Source organism: Chlorocebus sabaeus, chromosome 8, assembly GCF_047675955.1.
Source record: "Chlorocebus sabaeus isolate Y175 chromosome 8, mChlSab1.0.hap1, whole genome shotgun sequence".
Classification (NCBI taxonomy): Eukaryota; Metazoa; Chordata; class Mammalia; order Primates; family Cercopithecidae; genus Chlorocebus; species Chlorocebus sabaeus.
This window is the reverse complement of record NC_132911.1, coordinates 65680836-65701613: the sequence shown is the minus strand read 5'-3', so window position 1 is coordinate 65701613 and position 20778 is coordinate 65680836. Positions and strand designations below refer to the sequence as shown.

The 20778-nt window shown below is 37.8% G+C and overlaps 1 protein-coding gene across 13 annotated transcripts in view; it reads left to right on the top strand.

Moving 5' to 3' along the window:
* ASPH (aspartate beta-hydroxylase) overlaps positions 1–20778 on the top strand; it is a 221683-nt gene that overhangs the window by 171598 nt on the left and 29307 nt on the right. For 12 of the 13 annotated variants that reach the window (XM_073018113.1, XM_008000726.3, XM_073018111.1 and 9 more), the window contains one exon: positions 3139–3276. The exons of the other annotated variant lie outside the window; for it this stretch is intronic. In XM_073018113.1, the coding sequence (XP_072874214.1) occupies positions 3139–3276 (138 nt within the window). The remainder of the gene's footprint in view (positions 1–3138; positions 3277–20778) is intronic. 13 annotated transcript variants of the gene reach the window in all.

Here is a 20778-nt window from a genome sequence, read left to right as displayed (position 1 = left end):
GGAAGTAAACACCTTTCACTTTTTATGCCTGGAGCACTGCTCCAACTCTGAAAGAGGATGGATCCGCAAAAAGCAAAGCCACAGCCTCTGTGCTGCAGAGACTGACTAGAAAATGGGTTTTGAGGAAAATTTTTCTAACTGGTCCATTTAGTATGGTCAGGAAGAGGGGGGACAAACCATGAGAGTCTTACAGCAATTCAGATAGCAGTTCTCGGTATTCCCATAACTTCCAAATCCACATTCTAGCTAGATTTAGTCTCTTTCTCCAAGTCCCCATTCTCAGGTCTACTGCCTGCTCAGTGTCCCACATGATGGCACACAGACAACTTACTTGTCTTTCTCTAAATCGTTTTTCCTCCTAGCTTCCTTCTTTCATTCAGTGATATTCCCATCTTCCCAGCATCAAGATTTGAGTGAGCTTGAGCTCCTCCCTCTCCTCCTCACTCCAGTCTAGTCAGGGCCAGCTGTGGAGATCTGGCTTTCTCACGTTTTTGGCATCCCCCTCACCCTCCCTCTTGCTCAGTCAGTGCCAACTCCAGTCTTTGTCACCTGCCTCCTCAGTGATAGCTGTAAGAACCTGGATGTTGTTTCTTGCTTTGGTCTCAGTTTCTTTCAAGCCACCTTAAGCTGGAAAAGCCTGCTATGCAAAATAACATAAAGTTCTGTGTGCACGGGATGGCATTTACAATCCTTAGGCAAGTTGCAGCCAGCTCTTCTCACTGGAAGTGTGTCTGTTAGGCCCCATTGAACAGGGGGCTCCAGGCAGAACATAGCCCAACTGAGGACACTTAAGACAGCCCATTCCACAGATGTGGCCTGGGCTTTTCTGGGTTCCAGTCATCTGACATACTTTCTCTGTCTCTCTCTCTCTCTCTCTCTCTCTCTCGTGTGTGTGTGTGTGTGTGCGTGCGCGTGCACACATGTACATAAAAACCATACATAGCAATGATTGGAAGAAAGTAGAGACAACATTGATGTAAAACACATTTAACTTCTTAAATGTGATCCAGGGGCTCTTACTGACCCTGTGTCCCAGGGCCTCCCACTGTCTATTTTAATATTCCTAATTACATATGTAAAATTGCTGATTAGACAGGAAATAGTAGAGAAATTTTCAAAGGATTCAAACTCGATCTTTGATTTTATCACAGTTTTTATTGTAAAGTGGTTTAGATGTTTTTTTCAAAAGCAATCTAGCTGAATTCATTGAGTCCCCGGTGTCACATATGATTAAAGGTGATTTTTAAAAATTTCTGGTATATCATTTTCACAATTTTGTTTCTCCTAAAATTCAAATGACAGGAGAGTGAAAAATTAAAGAGTCCTACTTGATGCAGGATTACTTACTTTGAGTGTCAGAAAAGACCTTATAAATAGTTTAAACATGCTATTGTAAATCAAGTAACTTGCCCAGACATCTAGCATGTTGAGTGCTAATTAAAGGACACGACTAAAATCTAAGACTTCCAACTCTTGAACTACAGCTATAATGTTTGCTGTTTTTATTTTTCTACAGTAACTTTTTTTCTCACTATTCTAGCAATACACTTAATCCTTAAAATGAATTGTAATGACTCAAAAATTGACTGTCAGATTTTTGAAAAACTAATCTGTTGTCCTTAATATTATTGTTCACTTTTGCCCTGAAAAGCATAGGAAATAAAATCCTAAATTTAAATCGGACAAAAATAACCACAATAGTCAAATTAATTTCAAAGATACATGCTATTTTTTAAAAAAAATACGTAACAGTTAGTCATTTTAACTTTCTGGTTTTTAAAGGAATTCTGGCTACAACTTGTATGTATTGTAAGGAAAATATTTAAGAATGATTTGTATATGCATTCTTAATTTCAGATATTAATAAAAAAGACAACTAAATAAGAAAATTATTTTTCATAGTGTTTGCTAAATGATATAAATAGGAGGAGAGTAGAATAAGTTGCCAAGAGCCCCAGATGCTAATTCAAAAGATTTAGCCTTTGTAAACCTCAGTTTCAACATTTGTAAAATGGAGATATTTGGGGTTATTGGAAAAATCGAATGAGATAGCACATTCAAAGAAAGTAGTCAATGTAAAGTGTTACTGAAAATATGAGCTGGTATTGCTATCCCCCTTCATTCTCCTAATGACGGAAAATTTGAAAATTTAACATTTTTTACATTTAAAGTGTATCTGGTGATTTACAAAGAAGGTGTTCAAATTACTATGAAATACTTATTTTTATTTATCAAAAATGCATTTGAATTATCTCTGTAAAAGTAATCATTGGATCAAGTTTGCAATAGTGGAGGATAATATTAAGTGCACCATTAGAAAGCCTTCCATTCCAAAGACAATGGAGCATGCTTGGTGCAGGAACTGGGCAGGGCTCCTTGGAGAGCATATGGTGAGGGCATCATTTGAAGGAGCCATAAAGAGTGTCATACTCCGTAGCCAGCTGTCCCTGAAAAGGCTAGTCTTGGAGGCAAGTAGTATCATGTTGCAGCTATCCTAAGGCCACATATGTTATCCCTTATGGCAGAAAAAAATATATATTATGAACAAAAATTTCCTCTTTAAAAATCTAAAATGGGCTATCACTATATTTGTTGCCCACTCAGAATAATTTTTCCCTTCTATCTACTTAGTTTAATGGAGGGTTTGCACTCTGATGCCTTGAGGTGACCTTCTTAAATGTGGATGTGGAAAGAACATGTGAAAAGAAGCTGCTCTTTATTTTAGCATTCTGATTCAGTAAATGCAAATATCTTTGAAAATTATTAAAATCATAATCTTTTGCTAAAGGCAACATAAAATAGAAAAGACCCATTGGTATCTTATTTATGCATTCAACAAATAAGTGCTAGACTCCCTGCTGGACACTCTGAGGGAGACCAAAATGTGTAGGGCATGAATCCATTATCCAGAGAGACTGCAGCCTAAGGGGGAAAAGAAGATGTACATGTTTATTATACAAATAGGTCATAATCAGAAACCCAATGAAAAAGCAATATTTTCACCAGATTTCAACAGACTTGGGTACCTAGCAGCAAGCTCTTTATTTAAATGTGTCATAGTAATACCTTATTTTTAGTGTCTTCAATTTTAAAATTGTTGAAGGAACAGTTTGGAGCACACTCTTTCTGTTCCTTCAGGCATATAAGTGGTATGAGCTTGGGCACAAGAGAGGACACTTTGCATCTGTCTGGCAACGTTCACTCTACAATGTGAATGGACTGAAAGCACAGCCTTGGTGGACCCCAAAAGAAACGGGCTACACAGAGTTAGTAAAGGTGAGTGTAACTTAGACATCATCCTCACCAGATCTTTGTCTATTTCCTACTCAAAATCAGAAAATGTTTATCATAAAAAGGAATGCCAGGGAAGAGATGGATTTTATTTCTAGTGACACTTGTAAAATAAAATGAAAAAAGAATTGTCATCTCATTAAGCAAAAGTTTCATTTAGATGATGAAGGGAATTCGTACGGAACTTAGCAGTTCTCAACTTTTTTGGCCTTAGGACCCTCTTAAACTCTTAAAAATTATTGACTACCCCAAGGAATGTGGTTTACATCTACCAATAGAATCATTAGACATGAAAAGTGAAAGAAAATTGTATATATATTTATGAATTATTTAAAAATAATAACCTCATAACATGTCGGTATAAATAACTTTTAAAAAAATAATTATATTTTCAAAACAGAAAATGTAGTGAGAAGATTGGAATTGTTTTGTATTTTTACAAATCTTTTTAGAGTCTGAATTAATAGACAACAGGGGAATCCTCACATGTACTTCACACATGTACCTATTAGAGCTGTGATGTCCTACCTCATGTAGCTTCTGGAAAACTCTACTGTGTGCCCAGAAAAGAATGAAAAGAGCACATAATATCTTTGTATTATTAAGAAAGTAGTTTTGATCTTGCAGACCCCCTCAAAGGGTCTAGGGAACTCTCAGATTTCCTTGGACCACACTTTGAGACCCACTGGCCCTGTGGCTATGGAGAGAAAACGCAGTTATAAATATTTTTAGAAAATGCTGTGGCAGAAAATGTTGTGGCATTTGGAGAAACTAAGTGATTCTAAATAGCTATAAAAATAACTGGAAGGTTTTATATTAGTAAGTTAAACCTGAACTCTCTCTACTTGGTGTCTTTGGTAGGGGCTGGTCAGAAGTTTACTTTTGCTTTGGTAAGCCCCTTCCTCTTAGACACAGTCATAAAATGGGACTCATGGTTAATTAACTCATAGTTTCAATCATGGTGCTTTTTACTCAGAATGTAAAAACTTCATGTATCTTACAAGTTAGATGGCTTCAGGGTTTTGACCTCGGACTCTAATTGCTATTTGTACATGGTTTATTTAAGAAAATATATTCTGATGTTCAAACAATCGATTTTACATGTGCAAGAAGCAGGGATGAAGAGCAAGAGTGACAAAATATTGATAATGTTAGAATCTGGGTGATGAATATATGGAGGTTTGCCATACTGTTCTTTCTTCCTTTAGGTATATGCTTAAATTTTTCACACTTTTTTTCTTTAAGTAACATCTAAAATAAACTGTATCTCTAAGACTTATAAGACTTCATTGATTAATTTGGTCTACTTGGGGAAAAGAGGTTTTCATGTACTTAGATTATGTCTTACTTGACTGTGTTTATTCTGTATGTCATTACAAAAGCATACTTTATAATCCTCATAATCCAATTGTAAAGTAGGCTGTCATTGGTTAGCCTTTGAATATTTTATAGCTCAGGGAACCATGGTATGGTGACAATTAATACAGGTTGATTTTTTAAAGTTCCATATTCAGATTAGAAATACCACAGGAACAATACCTTCCTTGATAGGTTGGCTACATTTAGCACTGTCAGGGTTTGTTTTGTTTTGTTTTGTTTTGTTTTGTTTTGTTTTGTTTTTGTTAAATTTCACCCTCCCTCAGATTGGATCCCATCGAACTCTTCTGATTCTGCTTTACTGTCTTTTTTTCATGGTCTCTTTGTGTGTTCATTTCTCTACTGTACCTTTTGGGATCCTTTCAAGTTCAAGACATGGAAATGCAATTCAAACCTGGGTTAAACAGCAAGAAGTGTTATTGATTGACAACAGCTGGAAGCCTAGCAGTAGGACAGACTCCGGGGCAGTATAATCAAGGGAAGATGTTCTTGACTCTGCACTTCCTCCTTGGTCAGCTTTGTACTTGTGCTGGCTGATTGCAGGATGGCTGCCAGCAGCCACTGGAAGAGGGGGGAAAGAGTGACGTGGCTGAGCTACCACCCCAGCCCTAACTGGCCTTCTGGAAACCTCCTGGCAGGCCCTCTTCTATTGGTAGGAACCATGTCTCATGGGCACTCACAGTTACAAGTGAGTCTGAAACACCAGGTAGCTGGCAACAGGCTAAGGGAGCTGGCTTCCAGGAGGAGAAAGGGCGTACCTCTCTATCATCTAACGAACAGTAATCTTTCCTTTCAGTCTCACTGAGCCAATTTAAGTCAGATTTCCACTCTTGCTGAATTACTGGCAGGGGGCTATGAGATTATTCTCAAACCAACAGATCAACCCCTAGAGCTAGTAAAGTGTTAGTTTCCTCTAAATCAAATAAATGGTTTATCTGGAAGAAGGTGGACGCTCAAAGTCAGGGTTTTGTTAAGAAGAAAGAAGCATGATTGATGGTGTGAAGTCAGTCTACTATGGGCTGACATGGACCCAAACATTGTTCTTTGCTCTCTTTTCTCTTTTTCTTGCCTTTCATTTTCTAAGAAACCTTCTCCACTGGGGCTTAACTGCTGTGAAAATTCTACCAAAGCTGTGTTCCCCAAATGTACTTCTCATTCTTTCTATCCTATGTTCAGCTCTATTAAAACATTAACATTTGGTGTGAACATTAACTCGCCACGTAACCCCTTGGTTAATATCCTTTTCCAGCTTTCCAGTTTTGGTCAGTGTCTTAGTCCATTTAGGCTGCTGTAACAAAATGCCATAAACTTGGTGGCTTATAAACAATAGAAATTTACTTTGAGGAAGTCCAAGATCAAGGTGTTAGCAGATTCAGTGTCTGGTGAAGGCCTGCTTCCTGGTTTGTAGATGGTGCTTTCTTGCTGTGTCTTCACGTGATAGAAAAGAGAAAGAAGCTCTCTGAAGCTTTTTTTTATAAGGACAATAATCTTACTCACCTAAATCACCTCCCAAAGGCCCCACTTCCTAACACTATCACATTAGTGGTTAGATTTCAACATATGAATTTGGGGGACACAAACATTCAGACCACAGCAATCAGTGATTCAGCTTTAGTCTGCCTTTATCTCTTACCACTGCTCTTTACCATCCTCATTCCAGCCAAAATTCTTCCAACAGACCTTCCCATATGGTAACCCTCTTTCCTGGAGGACTCCTTCTTTACGTCTTTCTGTTTTCCTTCTCTCCTATGTCCTTCACAGCCAATTCCTTTTTATCCTTCAGATGTTAGAGAAATTATCACTTCTTCTAGGAATATCAATCCTTTGCATAAAACCAAAAGCACTTTATACTTTCTTTTTAAATAACACACTATATTCTAAAGTCTCTTAGTTCTCTGAGATTGTATCTTCTAAGATGACAGGGACCATGTCTCTCATACATGATGGGTTCTCAAAAATTAGGTTCATTGTATGACCTTCTATAAACTTCCTTTTCTCTAGTTTTTTTATAGACATGTTAGAAGCCCCAGGGATATAAAAATCTTACTACTAAGTATTTCTTACATATAAGAAGTTGCAACAATTGGTATCCTTGTTTTGTCCTGAATGTGAGGAAAATTCTCCCTTACTGCACTGCACCAGGAGAGGAAGGCCTAGAGAGAAAGAAAATTATCTCTAACTGTTATTTTAGGAGCAAGGTAAAAAGGTATTTGTTTTCTTGAAATTGTTACTGCTTAAGAGGGAAGGATATTTAGAATGTTCTCAGTTCCTGATGAAACCTCAAGCATTTAATTGCTTATAAAACATTGTGTAATGAGGCAGAACATCAGAATGGCAGAGGGAGTGGCTTCATAAATCTACCACTCCACAAAATCACTGAGAAAAATTGTTAAAATCCACTTCTTTAGAACTCTGTACATTAGCAAAGACATACAACAATTAGAGGAATATTTCTTGAAGGAAAACCTGCTGAACCCCAATAAGAATAGCAGAGTTTGTGGGATAGTAACTTTAACTACTCCCAACCATTCTTCCCCAGTTCCAGAGTAGGCCTGAAAACTGGCAATCTCACAACACTGGAGCAGTAAAAACCACAGCTATCCAGGTACTAGTGGGGCCACATCACGTTTTTAGTACCTCACAAATTTCCATACCCAGAGCATTGTCACTATTTTAAACCTCTCCCTTGCTACCTGGAAAGCTGCATTCTCAGGACATTGTTATTATTTGTCCTCATTTGTAAGAAAAGCTCTAATCCCAAGGCTATTAGTCAAAACAGTTATTGGCAGGGTTTTTGTTTGTTTGTTTGTTTGTTCGTTTGTTTTTTTTAACATTACAAGTGCCCACAGCAACTACAGGTAAGGCTACAGGCGATAGAGATTTTACAAAATTAATCCAGAAAGTCAGTAAACAAACAAATAGCAACAATGATAACAAAAAAGAACAACAACAAATTTTATGAGAGGGACCAAACTGATTTCCAGGATTGCCACATTATGTTATCTAAAAACTGTCCAGTTTCAACAAAAATTATATGACACACAAAGAAATAGGAAAGTATATAAATGCACAGAAAACATGCAGTCAATAGACACTGCCCATGAGGGGCCCTGATGCTGAACTTACTAAACGAAGGCTTCAAATCAGCTATTGCCAGTATATTTTAATAACTGAAGAGAACTATGTCTAAAGACTTAAAAGAAATTATTAGAATGACATCTCACCAAATAGAGAATTCCAATGAAGAGACAGAAATTATAAAAAAAGAACCAAACAGATAATCTGGAGTCATAAAGTACAATATCTTAAGTTAAAAAACTCACTGGAGGGGCTCAACACCAGATTTAAGCTGATAAAAGAAATAATCAACAAATTTGGAAATAGGTTCTTTAAGATTATCCATGCTGAGGAACAGAAGAAAAAGAGAATGAAGAAAACAACCTATGGAGCACCATCAAGTGTACCAGCATATGCATAATTGAATCCTCTGAAGGAGAAGAAAGAGAGGTGGCAGAAGGACTATTTGAAAAAATAATGGCCAGAAATCTCCCAGATTAGATAAAAAAGCATCAATCTACACATCTGAGAAGCCCAGTGAATTATAAAGAAGATAAACTCAGAAACACACCTAGACACATCACAATCAAATTGTCAAAATCCGAAGACAAAATGAGATCCTTTTAAAAATTTATTTTCACTTTTATTTTATTTTTTAAAATTCTAATCTCAAATTTACAATCATATAAAATGAGATTCTTGAAAGCACACAGAGAAAGAGGACTTATTGCATAAAAGGAACTTTCCTTTTAAGATGAACAGCCGACTTGTCATCAGAAACCATAGAGGAGAGAAGGCAATGAATGACATTCAAATACTGAAAAGAAAAGACTGCCAACCAAGAATTCTACATCTAGCAAAATTAAGACATTTCCAGATATATGAAAACTGGGAGAATTTAATGCTAGACAATATCTTTTGCTCTACAATAAATATTAAAGGCAATTCTTCAGATTGACATAAAAAGATACCAGATGGTAATACAAATCCACATGAAGAAAAAAAAAAAAGAGCATCACTAAAGATAACTACATGGGTAAACATAAAAGAGATAATATACATATTTTTATTAGTTTTTTCTTCTATCTTATTTCAAAACCAATACATAAAGCAATAAATGTAACATGTATGTTTATAGACTTATAGAAAGATGTATTTTGTATAATAGTGCAAAGGAGGAAGGGGAAAAGATTTACGTTGGAGCAAAATTTCTATATGCCCTTGAAATTATGTTAGCATTAAACTGAAATAGATTGTTTTAATTAAAGGTATTAATTCTAGTGCCCAAGGCAACCACTAAGAAAATAACTCAGAAAAGTAGGGTAAAATTAACAACAAGGTAATTAAATGGCACACTAGTAATATCTATCTGTTGTAAAGGAAGACGGTAATGGAGGAACAGAGGAACAACAACAATAACAAAAAGAAACGACATTAAAAATGAGTAATAAGATGGCAGACTTTATCAGCAATTACATTAAATGTAAGGAGATTAAATACTCCAATCAAAAAGTACAGATTAACAAATAGATTTTCAAAAAGTGATCCAATTCAGGTGCACATGAAACATTAACCAGGACAGACTATATGCTAGGCCATAAAACAAGCCCCAACAAATTTAAAAGCACTGAAATCATACAAAAAGCATGTTCACTGATCACAAAGGGATGAAATTAGGAATCATCAGCTAAAAGCTCTCCTTGTCCTCAAAATCTGTTTGCTTGCCAGTACCCCACTACTGCCCTCAAAGTTACTGACTTCTGCTTATATATCTTGTCTCCTTCTCCTTTTTGATATCAAACATTTTATTAAAATTCTTGTTTCCTTGGGCTTTTCTTTCAGCCCTGCCTATCTTAAATTCTGCTTTAAGAAGAAAAGCAAGATCAGAGTGTGAATCATAGGGTTCTCAGTGCATGGAATCTCAGTGTGTGTGGCATCTCATGGTTACAACTCCATGCTGTGTGACTGTACTTTGAGAACTATCTTTATTTGCAGGAAAGTTAATTTATGACTTTAAAAAAAGTAATGTCAAGATGACCACTTGACAATAATGACTATGACATTCAGAGAGCTGGCTGTGTGCAGAAACCCAGAGTTCATTGACCATTTAGTTGACAGACCCTAGAACATCAAGATATTCTTCTATTGTAATTTTCAAATTACAAAATTGAATATTATGGGTCATGGAACATCACCCAAGTATTAAAGTGGAAACCCTCTAGATCTGGTAGCTGCAACGTCTGGCCAAAATACTTTTAGAATAATTACCCAGATTCTGGCCCTTGAGTGACTTAACTACCATGAATAGGGCATTTCCCTTTTTTCTTTTTTTTTTTTTTTTTTTAGACAGAGTCTTGCTCTGTTACCCAGGCTGGAGTGCACTGGTATGATCTCGGCTCACTGCAAGCTCTGCCTCGCGGGTTCACGCCATTCTTCTGCCTCAGCCTCCCGAGTAGCTGGGACTACAGGCACCCACCACCACCCCTGGCTAATTTTTTTGTATTTTCAGTAGAGACAGAGTTTCACCTTGTTAACCAGGATGGTCTCGATCTCCTGACCTCATAATCCGCCCGCCTCGGCCTCCCAAAGTGCTGGGATTACAGGCGTGAGGCACTGCGCCCAGCCTCACACTTCCCTTTCTTAATTTTTTTTTTCAGTTCTCATTTTTAAAATTATAAAGATGGAGTTTCACCATGATGCCCAGGCTGGTTTAGAACTCCTGAGCTCAAGCGAGGCACCCACCTCCACCTCCCAAAGTGCTGGGATTATAGGCATGAGCCACTGCGCCTGGCCTGATAGCACATTTTCATTCAACTTACTTCTTACTGTATATTACAGTGAGAGGTAGAGTGCAGTTTTCGTGAAGGCAGGGGACAGTGTTCAGTAAATTGCATGATGTGTGTTTTCCCCTTTGGTTGAATTGTCATGGTTCTCCCTTGTATTACTCTGTTCTTGCATTTCTGTAAAGAAATACCTGAGGCTGGGTAGTTTATAAAGAAAAAAGGTTTAATTGGCTCACAGTTCTGCAGGCTATATAGGAGGCATGGTGGCATCTGCTTCTGGGGAGGCCACAGGAAGCTTTCAATCACAGGATGCTTACATGGCAGGAGCAGGAGCAAGAGAGCTGGGGCAGGTGAGGGGTTACACACATGTAAACGAACAGATCTCACAAGAACTCATTCACTATCACGAGGATGGTACCAAGAATGATGGTGCTGAACCGTTCATGAGAAATCGCCCCCATGGTCCAATCTTCTCCCACCAGGCCCCACCTCTAACTTTGAGGATTACAATTGAACATGAGATTATGAGATTTGGATGGGGACACACATCCAAACAATATCACTCCTCATTGTGTAAATATAATTTGGCAGCTCTAGCACTAGGAGTGTGGAGAGGCTATTCAACTCAAGGAAAAAATTAGCGAAAAATATTCCAGTAGCTTTCTCTTTTCAGCTTTTCTTTAAAATTGAGTAGGTTGTTGCCCAAATCACAACTATCAAAGCGCCAAGTGCCTTGGGCTTATTTAACATAGAAATTGAAACAAAAATGGATTAAAGTCTTTGATAGGGTAAAAATAGAAAAGATCGCCTATCGTTAGAGAAAAGCCATTAAAGCTTAAGAGTTTTGCTCTTTCCTTTTCGGGATTAACTATTTGATCCACACTAATTTAGAAGTCAACACACATTCATAGAAAACACTATAGTAACATTGAAAGTAAACAACCAATAGCAACTGAAAACTGTTACAGTAGGTAGCTCGTCAGGCATGAGCAACGCAAGAGAGGGACGGACACACACACACACACACACACACACACACACACACCCCAGAAGTGTTAGGTGACTGTCACATGATGGTCAGGCGGTTGTTAACTTTTCTCTAAAGTAATAATTGGTCACAGCTGGCACCAGGGAAAGGCAGTGTCCTAATAGATAGAAAATATCTGAAACTGATCAGCAGCTTCCCAGTAAGCTCCCAGGAGTGGGGAGAAGTAACGCAAGATCCTGGAAGTATAACCCCAAGCCGAGAGGTCAAGCAGGGCATTTGGTCTCTCAGCCTGCTTGGCCCTCATCCAGGTGTACTTTCCTTCCTTCCTTTCCTTACTGCTCTAAAGCTTTTTAACAAACTTTCACTCCTGCTTTAAAACTTGCCTCAGTCTCTCCTGCTTTATGCCCCTCAGTCGAATTCTTTCTTCTGAGGAGACAAGAATTGAGGTTGCTGCAGACCCGTACAGACAACTACCACTGATAACAAAAACTGTAATTTTAAATATATATATTTTGAGTTGGAGTCTCACTCTATCGCCCAGTCTGGGGTGCAGTGGCGTGATCTCGGTTCAAAGCAACCTCCGCCCTCCGGGTTCAAGCGATTCTCATGCCTCGACCTCCCAAGTGGCTGGGATTACAGGCGCCTGCCACCACGCCTGGCTAATTTTTGTATTTTAGTAGAGACGGGGTTTCACCATGTTGGCCAAGCTGGTCTCAAACTTCTGACCTCAGGTGATCCATCTACCTTGGCCTCCTAAAGTGCTGGAATTACAGGCATGAGCCACCACACCTGGCCGATAATGTATCTTTTGTATTTGTTTCTCCTGCTACCTAATTCTGCATTCATCACTGAGAAAAAGGAAAGCTCCTGCATTCTTTTCCCAGTTTTTCAGAACAGCTGCTTGGATATAAACATATCCAAACAGCATCACAAATAAGTTTTGTGATCTAAAACAGCATCACAGATAAGTTTGCCTTTATTCATATTGTAGTTTTATTACATTTGGAAGAGTGCCCAGTAATACTTTGCCAGTGATGTGACATAGTGCATTGGAATAACTGATTAGAATAGCACTCTGTCACTTTCCTTCAGACTGGCTTTTATTAATTAAGAAATCCATTGTGTATGAATGACTTCACCTAGACAAAAATAAGACTTACACGGCACTAAATTAGTGGTTCAACATTTCTTTCTTTGTAATTAATATTTGAATGTTTTCACTGGACTGCTTTTGAAATGAAATAGTTTGAGAAAGAAGCAAAAATGTCAGATTTATAGTAGAATTAAGCTGTAAATTAAGAGGATTAATAATTTATATAATTTACTTTCATGTAAAAGTAAATATAGTATCAAGAAGTACTGAAAGCAATTTCTTAAGATTAACGTAATAGCTTAGTCTTATCTTTCTAAATCAAACTTTAAACTGTTTGGGTTCCGATGACAGTTTCACTGAAGATGTCAACAAAACAACAGTTGGAGTGTGCAGTTTGATAATTGCATGATTTAAAGGTGAACTTTTTAAAAGGGCTCCATAATTAGAAACAGATTTGTTTTGCTGTCAGCTCTGACGCTTTGGGCAAGTCCTTTTACCCATCTGAGCCTGTTTGTTTGTTTGTTTTTAATCTCTAAATTCAAAATAATTGCCTCAGCTCCTCTTCTCCCATGAGGTTTTAGTAAGGCTCAAAACACAAAACAAGATGAAGCCTTCCATCATGGATGTTCCTCTGTGCTGTTTGTATGCGAGCCCTTAGTAAGAGTCCACACGGCCAAGGCTATAGGGTGGCCTATGATGCCAATTATGGCAGCAGAGCAAAGGAACACAGTGTTTCATATTCTTTGAGTTATTTCATACAAAGAGGCGCTTTTTTTTCTGAAATCAAAATCAGTGAGTTTTTATTATTTGTCAATGTGGGAGGAAAAAAAAAAGACCTACAAATTGGCTTTCTCTCTGACCCTCTTTGGGAACTCACAGCACAGCATTTGATATTTCAGAATAATTGCAAACTATACCTCTAGGTTGGTACTCCATTTGGGGTTCTAAAATGTTTAATTCAGTGGGTTATGATTTGTCTCAATATGCCACACAGATAGATGTCTTAAATATACATATGCACTTTGGGAGGCTGAGGCAGGAGGATCACTTGAAGAAGTTAGAACCAGCCTGGGCAACATAGCAAGACCCTGTTGCTACAAAATAATAATAATAATAATAATAATAAATTAGCCAGACATGGTGGTGTGCACCTGTAGTCCCGACTACTTGGGATGCTGAGGTGGGAGGATCGCTTGAGCCCAGAGGTTAGAAGCTGGAGTGAGTTATGATTGTACCACTGCACTCCGCCTGGATAACAGATCAAGACCTGTCTCTTAAAAAAAAATGGGCATATGCACATACACATTATAAGCAATTTGTTTATCTCTTTGTCAAGTAATTTGTCGCTTATGTACACAGAAAGTTTCAGCTGCCTGAGATGAGCGACTGTGGGGCTGCTACTCTAGCATCACGCACTCAGGAGGTCCCTCAGTGCACTGCCGCAGCCGGTAGGTGGGACCTGAAGTCAGCTCCCCATCTTCCCTTCACCTTCTCTGACTGATAGGGCAGACTGGCTTCCCTGCCTGTCTGAGCTAATGTATGAGGAATATGGGTCTCCTCTGCCATCTGAGTCCTTGAAGCCGTCAGGCTGGTTGTTTGTCCTGGCAACCTGGATTATCTTTTCTCCTTCCTCTCAGGAGAAGCAATCCTTTTTCTCTCACTCACTAGAACGAGCAAAAGTCAGTTCTCCAAGACTCTCCTGTTGCCCCAGTGCTAGCTAGAGGCCTCATGTTATCCTTTTCCTTCGGCAAGGATGATGAGAGACTGAATTCACAGTCAGTAGCCAGACTATATGTAAAAATAGAATTTTGACCCACAACCTGCAGTAACCTGCCCAGGAAACCAATCCCTTATCTATGATAAACAGCCCAGGAAACCAGCATGCTGTAAATCAGACTCGTAGGAAGGCAGACTTCTGTATCTAGTATCCATCCAGGGAGCTACGCAATCAATTCTGTAACAATCAGAATAGCCCCAAATAGCCAGGATTTGATTAATAACTAATAGCTTCCCTGAATTTTGTCCATGGTTCCAACTTAAGACCAACCAGAGAGAGCCAAATATGCACCCTCCTCCAATCACACAGGATGTCCTGCTTCTAGTTAGCCACCTCTAGCTTCCTTAGGCCAACAGCCCCCACTCAGAGCATGCCTGAAGCTTTCTCTTCCTATTATAAAGCTTTCCTACTCCTCTTCCTGCCTTTAGAGTGTCTGCCAAAACACAAGTGATAGTGGCTGACCCCCTTGCTGTAGCAAGCTTAGAATAAATAGCCTTTGCATTTCTCACTTAATTGACTTTTATTTCCACAATAAGAAATGTCACCTGTTGACTGGGTGTGGTGGCTCACGCCTGTAATCACAGCACTGTGAGAGGGTGAAGTGGGCAGATCATGAGGTCAGGAGATCGAGACCATCCTGGCTAACATGGTGAAACCCCGTCTCTATTAAAAATACAAAAAATTAGCCACGCATGGTGGCACGCACCTGTAATCCCAGCTACACAGGAGGCTGAGGCAGGAGAATCGCTTGAACCCGGGAGGCAGAGGTTGCAGTGAGCCAAGATCATGCCACTACACTCCAGCCTGGGCGACAGAGTGAGATTCTGTCTTAAAAAAAAAAAAAAAAAAAAAAAAAGTCACCTGTTTTATTTTATCTGTATATTCAAACTTGAAAAACAAGAAGATCTAATCAAAATGCATTAGGACTCTAAAGCTACCAATTTCCTTAGAGGTGTTGTTAGAAGTATTTCAAAGAGAATTTGCTGCAATAGCATTACAGTTCAATGGTGTTTGATTTAATAACCTCATCTCAGCACCCAGGGGGATCCCCCCATCCTAGAATGTTGTTTCTAAGACAGATTACACTGCTACTCGTCTTATCATGTTTAGAGTATAGGCATATTTTGGCAAAAATTTAAGCAAGCCGATTTTATCTCTTAAAAATAAGATACATAATTCCTCAAATAATAACTAATGACAAACATATTCTTAAGCAATTAGATAAAATTTAGTATACATTATACTGATGTACCAATGTTATCAATTCATTCTAACTCCAATTTAATACACAGAGTTTGCCAAGAATAGCCCTTCACAGCATCCCTTTGCTCAACTTAGAGTCAGAAACTTTCAAGGAATGTATACAACTCTGGGACTTTTCTCAGTTTCCAATATCTGCTTTCTCAATGCCTCTTTTTCTTAACAGCTAGTCATGAACAGTTACCTAATCTTGCTTATGTTACACTGAACCCTAAGAGTTGTTGTTTTGTTCACATGTTAAAACAGCTTTTCCTGCGTTTCTTCATAACTGTTTTATTTTGCTCCCGTGAATTTACCTTTTCCCATGTTGATGTGAATATATTCTTGATCCCCTTCCATTTGCTGTTTGCTTTTGTAGCTAGAGCATTTTCAAACTTCAATCTACATAAGTGTTATGGGCTAACTGTTGCTCCCCACAATTCCTACTCTGAAATTCTACTCCCCACAACCTTAGAATGTGATTGTATTAACAGACTGTGTTTGGGCCTTTAAAGAGATAGTGAAGTTAAAAAGAGGTCATTAGAGTGAACTCTAGTCCAATTTGATTGGTGTTCTTATAAGAAGAGGAACTTTGGAAACAAAGAGAGACACCAGGATGCATGCCCACCAAGGAAACACCACATGAGGACAGTGAGAAGTTGGCCCTCTGTAAGCCCAGGAGAGAGGCCTTGAAAGAAACTAAACTTGCTCTACTTGATCTTGAACTTCTAGCCTCCAGCACTGTGAGAACAGAAATTTCTGTTGTTTAAACCACCTGGTGGTACTTCGTTATGGCTGCCCTTGCAAATTACCATTAGTGACTTTCCTTCGTAAATCCCCTTACTGTACTAACTGGTTCAGCAAAAACACTTCTCGGAATGGTCCTATTTTCCCACATAGAATAAAATATTTAAAGTTCAGACCAATTATGATTGATTAGAACAAAATTAAAATGGTTTAGGTCAAGCTTCAAGTATCACTTGTATCATCATCTGAGCATGTCATGGGATCGAGGATGTACTAACGAAGTGATGCAAGGAAAGTGTATAGGCCAAGAGGCAAAAGAAATCAGGTCAACAAGAACTCAATATATGGATTAGCAGAGTTTGATTCAAAATGTAAAGTATACTGATAATATTTTTTCTACTTTCTACTGCTTATCTCTAGCATGTGGAATATCATTACTTTGAGTTTGATGATCTCTTAAAAATGTATTTGAAAGACTAGTAAAGGGTTTTGACAGCCAATAGAATTTTCTTTCTAAGCATCACTAAATGATTGGATTACATATTACAAGATTTGACTAGTCTAGGAGAAAAGGAGGTAAACAATAAAAAACAGTCAACTATTAGAGATATATAGAAAATATGAGTAGACTGGGTATGGTGGCTCATGCCTATAATCCCAGCACTTTGGGAGGCCAAGGCGGGTGGATCACCTGAGGTTGGGAGTTCAAGACCAGCCTGATCAACATGGAGAAACTCTATCTCTATTAAAAATACAAAATTATCTGGGTGTGGTGGGCATGCCTGTAATCCCAGCTACTCGGGAGGCTGAGGCAGGAGAATTGCTTGAACCCAGGAGGCAGAGGTTGTGGTGAGCCGAGATCGAGCCATTGCACTCTAGCCTGGGCAACAAGAGCGAAAGTCCGTCTCAAAAATAAAATAAAATGAAATAAAAGAGTCAAGAAAGATTAAACAAACTGAGCACATGCATTTAATAGCGCCCCCCCCCACCTGAAACTTCACTTAAATGACAATACAAGAATAAAATAGTACAAATGGTATTTTTTTAAAGGCAGACAATAGCAGGTGAACAGTGTCAGCATGTAATTTTGATAGTGGAAAACAGAAGTAGATGATTTGGCGGATCCAAGACAGCAGAAACTATAGTAATTACAGAGAAGCTTCCAAAGAAGAAATTCAAGGCAACTGGTACTACAGCAACTCAAGAAACTGTATGGCCTCAAAGAATAGACTTATCTACGCTGACATTTTAGGGTCCCCAATTAAAAAAAAAAACTGGCTTAACAATGCACCCAACATGGAGGCCTGTCAGACACAGGCCCTGCCCTTTCACAAGATGTCCAGTTGTTGTCTCAATTTTGTAGGACTGACAGCCAAGGATCACCAAACATTAAGGAGATTTTTAACATTAAAGATGAACAAAACAAAAAGAATGATGTAGCTTGGGGGAAATCGAGAAAATATAGGGAACAAAAGGAAAACAAATAATACCTCTAATATACTCAGAGCAAGATGTGTATCTGTAAAACAAGTATGGGATACTATAAAAAGGAACAACTGAGAAAGGGCTCTCAGAAATTAAAAAGTGTGATTTGCAGAAATAAGAATTTAAAGCAGTATTAGAAGCTAAGTTAAGGAAATCTCCCAGAAGGAAAAACAAAAAGGAAAAGATGGAAGATAGAAAACATAGGATGATTAGAGGCTCAATTTAACATAGCTAACATCAGATAAAAAGAGTTCCAGGGAGAATAGGCAAAAAAAAAAAAAAAAAAAAAAAAAAAAAAAAAAAAAAGAGAGAGAGAAGAAATGAATAATATTATTAGAAGATAGTTCAGAATAGAAAAAATATGAGTTTCCAGGTTGAAGGGTGCCTCTAAGTACCCTGCCTTTACATTAAGGCATATTGCCATGAAATTTCAAGAAACGGGAAAGAAAGAGAAGATCTTAAATCCTCCTCATCATCATAGCTTGCGCTATACATATAGTGCAAGCACTTTTCACTCATTTAATTCTCCCAGGGACTCTTGGGAAAAGCTTTATAAACTAAGGCACAGAGATAAGTAATTTGCCCCAAATCACACAGCAAATAAGTGGCAGAGTCAGATCTCCAAACATGCAGTCTGGCTCCAAATTTTATACCCCTAAACACTTTACTATCCTGACTCTTATAAAGCTAGAGAAGGAAGGATAGGAAGGGGGAGAATCTAAAAGGCATCAGGTTTCCCAAGAGCAACACTAAAAGTTATAATGTAATGGACTAATCCTTTCAAAATTATAAAAAGACATTCATCTTGGCAATAATTTTGTGACTATGGCATGAAAAACACAGGCAACAAAAGCAAAAATAAACAAGTGAGACTACAGCAAACTAAAAGGCTTCTGCACAACAAAAGAAACAACAAAATGAAAAGCAATCTATGGAACAAGAGAAAGTATTTGCAAACCATATATCTGATAAGGGGTTAATAACCAAATATATAAGGAACTAATGCAACTCAATAGCAAAAAACTGAATAACCCAATTTAAAAATTGGCAAAGGACCTAAGTAGACATTTTTTCAAAGACCTACAAATGGCCAACAGGTACATGAAAATGTGCTCAGCATCACTATTCATAAGAGAAATGCAAATCAAAAGGACAATGAGATATCACCTCATACCTGTTAGGATGGCTATTATGAAAAAAATGAGGTAACAAGTGTTGATGAGGATGCAGAGAAAAGGGAACACATGTACACTGTTGGTGGAAATGTAAATTGGTGCAGCCATGATGGAAAACCATGTGGAGGTTCCTCAAAAAATTAAAAATAGAATTACTGTACAATTCAGCAGTCCTACTTCTAATTATATATCTAATGGAAATGAAATCAGTAACTCAAAAAGGTATCTGTACCCCAGTGTTTATTACAGCATTATTTACTATAGCCAAGATATGGAAACAACCTAAATGTCTATCAACAGGTGAATGAAGAAAAACTGTAGTATATAAACACAATGGGATGTTACTCCACCTTTAAAAAGAAGGATATCCTGCCACGTGCAACAACATGAATGAGTCTGGAGGACATTATGCTAAGTGAAGTAAACCAGATATAGAAAGACAAATACTGTATGATATCACTTATATGTGGCATCTAAAAAAGTCAAACTCATAGAAGCAGAGAGTAGAGCAGTGGTTGCCTGGGGGTGGGGAGTGGGGAGTGGGAGAAATGGGGACATGTTGGTCAAAGAGTACAAACTTTCAGTTATAAGATGAACAAATTCTGGGGCTCTGATGTACAGCATGGGTGGTGCTGAATGTGTTGATCTGATATTACGCAATGTATATCAACTCATTGATATACATTGCCCTTTGCCTTATTTGCTTTGAATATATTTAATCTCTGTCAACTATATATTTTTAAAGTAAAATAGTATCACACTAGATAACAAGAAAAAAAATTATAAAACAGCATTATTTACTAACTAAATAAATTTACGACCTAAATACCTAACCATACATACTCAAACCTTCAATCAGGTATAAGAGCTTGAGACACTTTCAGAATTCAATTTTACCTGCGGTGTGTCCTTCCTCGGGAACAACTAGAATCCAGTAATTAGGAAGCCCAGTACCAGGCAGAAGCCAAGGGGAGTTCCATGGCCATGATTGTCTAGCAAATTCAGACAGCAGCTGATCCAGATCAGAGCAAGGCAAATGGCTGTGGGAGGGTTATCTTCAGAAAAAGAGAAAAAGCAAGAAAGTAATCAATTTATAATGTTTTTGGCAAAAGGTAGAATAAAAGCATCAGGGGATTTTGTAGCACTCTTTCAGAGTTAGTGAAGAAATAGTATGAAGTGCATTACAAAATAAAGCCAATGAAAAGGGGGCAGGAAAAAAATGCTGCATGTGACATGAAGTGTAATCATTACAACTCTAGTCAAGTGTGAGTGATACCTGATTGTCATAATATTATAAAACCTGAATATGAATTTGCACTGATATGAAAGATTTGTGAAATTAACTGTATTACAAGGATAGAGAATGAAGACATTAAATTGTTTAATTGTTAACCTTCTATAATAGATGAGTGATAATGCCACAAATTAATAAATCAAGAATAGCAATATAACATGCTATTTAGATATAAGCAGGTTAACAGCAGAATAAATATTTTAAATAATTAGCTGGGAGTTAGACTGAGGATTGGGGAAGAATTGGGAAAGAGACTGCAATTCTCATTATAAGACCTGTAATAATATTTGACTTTAAAAAATGTGTATTTTTTAATTGAACAAAAACATTAGTAAGAAAAATAAATAAAAATAAGTTAGGCTTTAGTTCGCTTCTCAAGAGAAAGACTTTCTGCAGGAAGTGAATTTTAAGAGAAGATTTCACAAATAGGACTTAATTTAATTTGATGTTACAGAGAAAAGTACAGCATCCA